Here is an 8,109-nt window from a genome sequence, read left to right as displayed (position 1 = left end):
GTGATAAAGCCAGGAAGTGAGCATTCTTACTAAGCCTATCAATAATGACCAAGATACAGTGCTTTCCAGAAGAGGGAGGCCATCCTTCAATGAAGTCAAGACTCACTGACTCCCATACACCAGCTGGGACCGGTAGTGGTTGCAGTAAACCCGGTTTCGCCGCGAGATCATATTTGTTTCTTTGGCAGACCGAACAATTGCGGACATTGTTTTGTGTTTCCAAGCTCATCTTAGGCCAGAAAAACAGAGATTTAATGCGTTGCAGGGTAGAGTCCCTTCCTGAATGACCACCAACGGCTGAATCGTGTAACCATTGAAAGATGTGGACCTTTATTGCTGGATCGTTACCGACCACAAGTTTGCCTTTTCTTCTCAGCTCGCCATTAGTGAATGAATAGGCTGAGTGTTTGGTTGGTTCTGTTTGTAGCTATTGAATGATTTGGTGAAGATTTGGATCAGACTACCAAAGGCATTGAAGGTCTTTGTAGAATTCGTGGTGTATCTGAGATAAGGCGAGATGAAGAAGTTGAGAACCAGAGACCCGCGACAAGGCATCTGCTGCAACGTTTTCTTTACCTTCCTTATATTGAATTTCGAAACTATAACCCATTAGTTTGGATAACCACATGTGCTGGAACGGTGTGGTCATCTTCTTTTCTAAAAGGAACTTTAGACTTCTTTGATCTGTGCGAATTAAAAACTTGTTATGGGCAAGATACGGGTTCCATGTCTGAACAGCGTGGACTACTGCAAGAAGTTCTTTCTCATAAACAGACAGGTTTTGATGACGAGGACCCAAGGCTCTACTGATGTAGCAAATAGGGTGGTTTTCTTGCATAAGAACCGCGCCTATTCCTGTTTTAGATGCGTCTGCTTCAACGATAAACTGTTTAGAGAAGTCGGGCAAAGCAAGAACTGGGGCTGATATTAGAGCATCCTTAACTGTTTGGAATGCTGCGGAGGCTTCAGATGACCATGAGAAACCGTCTTTGCGAAGGAGCAGCGTCAATGGTCATGCAATAATGCTATGGCCTTGAATAAATCGGCGATAATAGTTTGCAAGACCGAGAAAGCTTCGTAGTTGTTTCTGGTTAGCAGGCGTGGGCCAGTGTGCCACGGCTTTAATCTTTGAAGGATCTGTACTGACGCCATCAGAAGATATAAAGTGGCCGAGGTATTCTATTTTTGTTGCTCCGAAAGTGCACTTGGATCTCTTGAGGTATAATTGTTGATGTCGTAGAATTGCGAAGGTCATATCCAAGTGAACCAGATGATCGTCCCATGTGTTGCTATAGATTAGGATGTCGTCGAAAAAGGCCAAGAGGAATTTTCGTATGACAGGTTCAAAAACGTGATTCATGAGACCTTGGAACGTGCAAGGGGCGTTTGTGAGACAAACGGCATCACGAGATAATCGTAATGACCAGAGTGGGTGCGAAACGCTGTTTTGTGGATGTCGTCTGGTGACATTCGCAGCTGATGAAAACCAGCACGGAGGTCCAATTTTGAAAAAAATTTAGCGCTGCCGAGTACATCAAGTAGATCTTCTAGGAGAGGCATTGGATATTTGTCTTTGATGGTTTGTTTGTTGAGACCTCTGTAATCGACACAAAGACGCCAAGACCCATCTTTTTTTCTTTACAAGAACCACTGGGGATGCATACGGGCTCGAGCTATATTGAATGATTCCTTGAGTTAGAATCTCCTGGATCATTTTGTCGATTGCATCTTTCTGTAGCGACGAGTAGCGATAAAACCGTAAGTTGACTGGATTAGCTCCGGATTCCAAAGGTATTTTATGGTTAAATCCCTTACGGAAAGGAGGGAGTTCGGTGGGTTCATCAAAGATGTCTGAATAGGAATCGAGGAGGATCTGTAGTGAGCCTGATGTGTCAGGTTCGGTACCGCTGGCTTCAATGTGGTATAGAATCGTTTCGGGGTTGAGTCCTTGTGATGACTCTGTATTGTCGACTTCCTGAAGGTGTAGAAGTGCCAGTTGCGGTTCATGTAGCATTAACTTATTTAAGCTACTGCTGGAGATGACTTTTGAATCGTTTGGAGTGATTCCCCGGAGGACGTGCTTCAAGCCGTTGAATTTGAATTCCATACGGAGGTTCAAAAAGTCCCATAAAATTGGTCCTAATGTGGAGAGCCATTGAACACCGAGGACGAGATCGCTACAGCCAAGGGGTAGAGTTCTTACTTCAGCTTGGAATTCATATCCTTGTGTCTTCCATGTGAAGTCGCTGCACTTGTAATTGGTGATTAAATCTCCACTGGCCGCGAGTACTGTCATTGGTTTGATTGCTTTGAGATTGCAACCTAAAACCTTAGCCATTTGTAGATCGACAAAGTTATGGGTACTTCCTGGATCAATGAATATGTGTAGTTTTCTCTTCCCGTATTGGCCCATGATTCTCATGCAGTTATATGTCGGTGAGCTATTAAGAGCATGGACTGAGATCGTGGGGACTTTATGATCCTGATCCTCTATAGTGACGTCAGTGGCGGGTGCATCATCTTCTTCGTTTTCAGAAAAATCTCCTTGGTCGACATCAAGATATAGTATCTGAGCACGTTTATGTTTCAGATGGTGGCCCAGGGTGAATGGTTCCTCGCAGAACATACATAAACCTTTCCGTTTACGTTCCTGCATCTCGTCGAATGTGAGACGTTTGTGATTTGTATTCGGGAGGAGAGGTTTCAGGTTAGGTGTTGTGTTTGTAGTTGTGGTTTGGTTTGATGATGATGAATTGTGCTTCTGATAGGGGTTGAAAGAAGATCTAGTCGTCTTTGCCGGGGTATGTTGAAATGAGAGCTCATGAAGTTTTGCTATGCGTGCTGCTTCAGCCACTGTGGTCACGTTAAATTGTCTAACGTGTAGGGGGAGATGTTGGTTCATGTTGGTTAAGAAGATGCTCAAAGCATGCTCTGGTGGAAGTGTGAGTCGTGTCATCGCACAATCAAAATTTTCCAGATAGACATCAATAGGGTCGCTTGCTTGTTTTAAGCTAACAAGTTCGGTGAGAGGGTCGTAGTACAGGTCGCCAAATCGTGAAGATATAGCGCTGACGTAATCTGGCCATAGAGGATATATGTTGTAGCGATTTGCAATATATCCATGGTGACATTGGAGAGATTTTCCGGTCATGTGAAGAGAGGCCAAACGGACTTTTAACTCTGGTGAGGTGTTATCGATGGAAAAGAATTGTTCGCATCGGTAAATCCATTCTTTGAGTTCTGTTCCGTCGAACATAGGAAATCCTACCTTGGTCAAGCGAGATGAGAATGCGTGGGGTAGTGGTGGATGGTGTTCTGCATCGGATGGAGCAGTTTTGATGTTGCTCTGGTCTGATGAAGAGGCGTCTGTTGGCTTGGGTGTAGAGGCGGATTGAGTGTGTTCGAGAGGCGAAGCCTTTAAGATTTGTGAGATCATCGTTTTGAGTTCTGCGATTTCTCCTCCCAAATATTTTCTTATTGCTTTTGATTGCTGTGATTGTGATGAACGGATTTCTTCGAGCTGTTTGTTCACCTCAGACATAGCGGTTGTTGATCTGGTGTCCATGATTTGGTTCGAAGAAAGTTGTCACTGCTCTGATACCACTGAGATAGGAAACCTGGATAGATAGATCCCAAACTAGAAACCCTACTATGGATTCGAAGAACGGGTAAACAAAGACTTAGGAGGTGATCACGAAGTAGAAGGATCAACCCAAAAGACTGAGTTTGAATGGAAAGCTCTTGTAAGAACTTAAGTTGCTTGAGAAGGAAGTAATAGGTTTAAGAAAGCGTTTATTGATTGTATGAATAAAACATTGCTCTAAGGCTACATATATATAGCAAACCTAGAGGAGGTTTAACTACTAGGAAAAGGAAAATAGAAGATAAAGCCAAGTATTAAAAGGAAAACTAGAAATAAGGAAATCGGATAATGAAGAACCGACATTGTGACTTTCCTGTCACATCTTCACTCGGCTCGCTGGAGCTCCATAAACCGTGGGCTTCAACCTGCAACAGCTCCGCCGCAGACAGATTTGGTATAGATCTTGGCCAACAAACTCAAGAGACACCGCACATCTCGTCGGGGAGGGTGAAATCCAGCGAAAAAGCAAAGAAGAAAATAGGGAAAAAGGGGGAGAGAAACCCTCTAACGCCGGGAGATGCGCCGTAATCTTCTTCTTTGTTTTGCTAGAGAAGATTGGAGAGAACCAAGTGGACATTTTGCCAAACTCAATCGTTTCGAGTTTATTTGAGTGAAAAAGATTTTTTAGTCAATTTATCAATAGAAAGTACCCCACAAGCTGAAAGTTTGTGAAGATGTAAATAGACAACACAAAAGTATATCTATGTGTAAATTTTTCTATAATATGACACCCCTAACTTAATGGGGCCGCCTTTGAGTGTACGCTCTATGCATAATTTATTATTATTTTTCTTTCTGAAGAAGCAGTTTTCGTAATTGTAAGGGTGATCAACTTGTTGTAAACCGGACAATTTCATTTTAGCTAATGATATTTTGACACCCATCACTTATGAAAAAATAATAATAATAATATCTGAAATTTCCATTTATAAATATTTTTTTTTCTTCAAACGGATATTCTATTACTAAAGCTTGAGGTGGTCTGGAAAACTAGACTGGAACAGAATAACCAATGTAGTACAGAGTCCTACTCAAGGGTCTCACTATCTTAGCTAATGAATCAGGCGATACATTTTCAGAACCTAGGGATTAAAACAATTGAGAACGCTGAGAATCTACTCTTCAGCTTTGAAAACTCATTTAACTCCATGGAAAAGCTAGGCCATGCTTCTGGATCTTGAATCATCAAGACTAGGTCCTTACAATCGGTGCCAAAAGCCTGACACGTCGATAGTTGCAGCATGCATTCCATCGCCCAAAATAGGGCCTCAAGCTCATAGTGAAGGGGTGAGATCCTTCTTAGTTGGTTCCTGGCTCCCAATAGTTGAATTACTCCTCTTGCAGTCATCCATGTCCACCCATATCCACTAAAGAGTGCGTCGTGTGTCCATGATCCATCCACCATGCATCTCTCTGAGATTGGTATTTGTTCAGGATGTGGTGGTGGCATCGGTTCTTCCTCTTTTCGGTTTGCTTCAAACCACGTATGGCATTCTGACTCTGCATGTCGGACAGTATCCAATGGGTCCTTTTCCATTCCTATAAATAGTTTATCATTTCGCGGTTTTCAAATGTACCATATGATCCATGGATATGGGTCTTTATCTAGCTCAGGATCTTCAATATCATTTTTCCGCCAAAATAGATTGTCCATCTTTGTATAGTGGGTAGCGCTAGGGAACACTAGAGGCGGAGTTGGCGTAGCTGCATGTGCCCATGTCTGTAGAGCTGGGAGACATTCAAAAATTGTGTGGTTTATAGTTTCGTCCCCTGCACCACATCTTGGACAATAATTATCGCATCGCATATGCCGATATGTTAAATTGCTTGTCACTGCTAATTGTCCAGAGAGCAGTTGCCACATATGGTGTTTGATTTTTGGTGGTGCTTGTATCTTCCAAGCAAAGAAGTTTTGTGATATTAGGTTCTATCTGGGTTTCCAATTTATCCTTGTTCAGCAAGTTCCTGGCTACCCAGTATCCTGACTTCACAGTATACTTCCCATTCTTTGTATAGTTCCAACAAAATTCATCTCGGTGATATCCTTGACTTATGGCCAAAGATTGAATCAAAGGGATGTCCTCAGGATTGACATAATTTTCCAACATCGAAGTATTTCATATTTTCAGAGTTCCTGTTATTAGTTCTCTCACTGGGTGTACTATTGGTGCAATAGGCCTTGCCGGTCTAGCAGGTATCGTCGGTATCCAAAGGTCTTCCCAAACTCTAATCTCATTTCCAGAGTGTACCTTTTGTCTGATCCCTAGGGATATTAATGGCTTAGCTGCCATTATACTCGTCCACCCGTATGAGGGGTTGTTAGTCTTATTCAGTCGCAAAGGCGAATTGCATCTATAGTATTTTTCCCTCAGGACTCTAGCTACCAAAGAATCTGGGTATTGTGTTAAACGCCATAATTGTTTGCCTAGTAATGCAAGATTGAACTCATGGATCAGAATCCAATCCCTCCTTCATCTCTTGATTTACACAATTTATCCAATTTAACCCAACTCCATTTATAAATACTTAAAAGTCAACATCCATGCTGAAAATACATAATATGAAATAACATCCGAAATATAGATAACGACATAAAACCGAAATATATGACAAGATAAATCAGAAAGTCTGAAATAGGAATAACATAAACGATAAAAGCCCAAAAGCCTAAAAGCCCGATAACGATAAGAGCGATAAAAGCCCAAAAGCCCAATATCACCGGTCCGATTATCACTCCTGCTCGTCGGTCTCACCTGAAAGGGTGAAAGAAAGGAGGGGTGAACAACATGTGAGTTGCCCAACGAGGTATGGGATGCTAAACCGCAAACCACTGACTCAGTTCATAGCACAACAACTATGTAGGCCTAGCTCTAGCATGAAACAAACACGGTGCCTATTACACCATACAGAACAATTAATATGTGCCTAGAGCACTATCCAACTACAACCCATGCGCTTATAGTACACAACTACTCTCTGCACCACGTATTTCCTCATAAGGATATACATAACCGCTGTGTCGCTAGTATAGTCTGTCTTTGTACCCCCGCACAACCACCCGCTGCGTCGCTAGTACAAATGTTTCTGTACCCCCGCACAAACACCCGCTGCGTCGCTGGTACCTCACTGTACCCCCGCACCACACCTGCTGCATCGCTAGCTCAGACGTCTCTGGGCCCCCGCATAACATCACACCCGCTGCGTCGATAGCTAAGACATCTCTGAACCCCCACACTCGTCACATAGTCCCTACTATATAACTATATATATATATATATATATATAATCTTCTATTATCCTATTTCCAGTTTACAATCAACAATACGATCAACAATCAAGACTCTCAAACAGACTTGATTCACAGAGACGGATCATGTTTCGAAACTAAACTTTCCATAACGGTAGTACTAAACTAGCTCGGGATTTAACAGACTAGCCCTCACCTTAGCAATGAAGGGAAGTGGTATCTATGAACCCCAGCTGCTCAAATAGACTCCAAATCTGAAACCAGGACGAAATTTGGAGTCAGAAAGACCTTCGAACGGTTTAAAACGGGTTCGGTCAAGTTAACGCAAAAGTCAACCCGCTGGTCAAAGGTCAACACGGTCAACCTTTGACAAGAAATCAATTTGACCTAACCGACCAGTTTATCCTAACCGAAACGTATTTGATTTAAACCGATTAAAGTAATCAAACCAACCGGTTGACCGAGTCACCGAGTTGACTCGCTGAGTCGACTCGGCGGAGTAGGCCGAGTAACCGGCGAGGGTCACCGGCCGGCGGGAAAAGACGGTGGCTTACCGGTGGTGTACAACGGCGGACGCTGGCGGCGGAGAATGGCGGTGGACGGCAGCGCAGCGACGGAGGAGCACGGCGGCAACGGTGACGGATGCAATTTCCAGCGGAGGCGCGTGGCTTCTCGCGCGTCGACGATGAAACTTCGGGCGGAGCATGCAGCTTCGTCCGGACTCCAATTGTGGCGAGGTCAGTGGCTACGGCTTCGTCTTGAGGAGAGTAACACGATGGTGGCCTTGTATGCACGAGATTCGCAACGGTTAAGAAGTTATCGATGATTTACTAAAACAGCTGAAACTTAACTCAAATGCATGGCGGTTTTCCGGCTTACCTTGGTCTACGAACGCTGGTGACAAGCTGGCGTTACCCCGGGGTGTGGTGGCTCTGACTATCTCCGGCGGTGGCTCAGTCCATGCAAAGACTTTTCATTTCTTCTTCTTCTTGTACTCTTTCTCTCTTTCTCTCTATTCTCTTTCGTTTCTAAACTTATGACATTTCTTGCCGGAAGAGAAAACAAAGCTGGATGGTAGGTCTTTACAGACAATTTTTTTTGGGCCTTCGGAAGTTGCTTGGGCTTTAATGGGCCAAAATTTTATGGGCCGTAAATGGGTCGTTACAATTCTCCCCCACTTACAAAGAATTCGTTTCCGAATTCAAGTCACAACCTGGCT

The 8,109-nt window shown here is 43.5% G+C and overlaps 1 protein-coding gene across 1 annotated transcript; it reads right to left on the bottom strand.

The window, feature by feature from the left end:
• Window positions 1–1,534: 1,534 nt before the first annotated feature.
• On the bottom strand, window positions 1,535–3,565 carry LOC106314672. Its single transcript, XM_013752506.1, has one exon. The coding sequence runs from the start codon at window positions 3,563–3,565 to the stop codon at window positions 1,535–1,537; it is 2,031 nt and encodes a 676-aa protein (XP_013607960.1).
• Between the last annotated feature and the right edge of the window lie 4,544 nt (window positions 3,566–8,109).

The sequence above is a fragment of the Brassica oleracea genome, chromosome C9, assembly GCF_000695525.1.
Source record: "Brassica oleracea var. oleracea cultivar TO1000 chromosome C9, BOL, whole genome shotgun sequence".
NCBI classification, from domain to species: Eukaryota; Viridiplantae; Streptophyta; class Magnoliopsida; order Brassicales; family Brassicaceae; genus Brassica; species Brassica oleracea.
The sequence above is the reverse complement of the archived record's forward strand: the minus strand, read 5'-3'. Positions and strand labels throughout refer to the sequence as shown.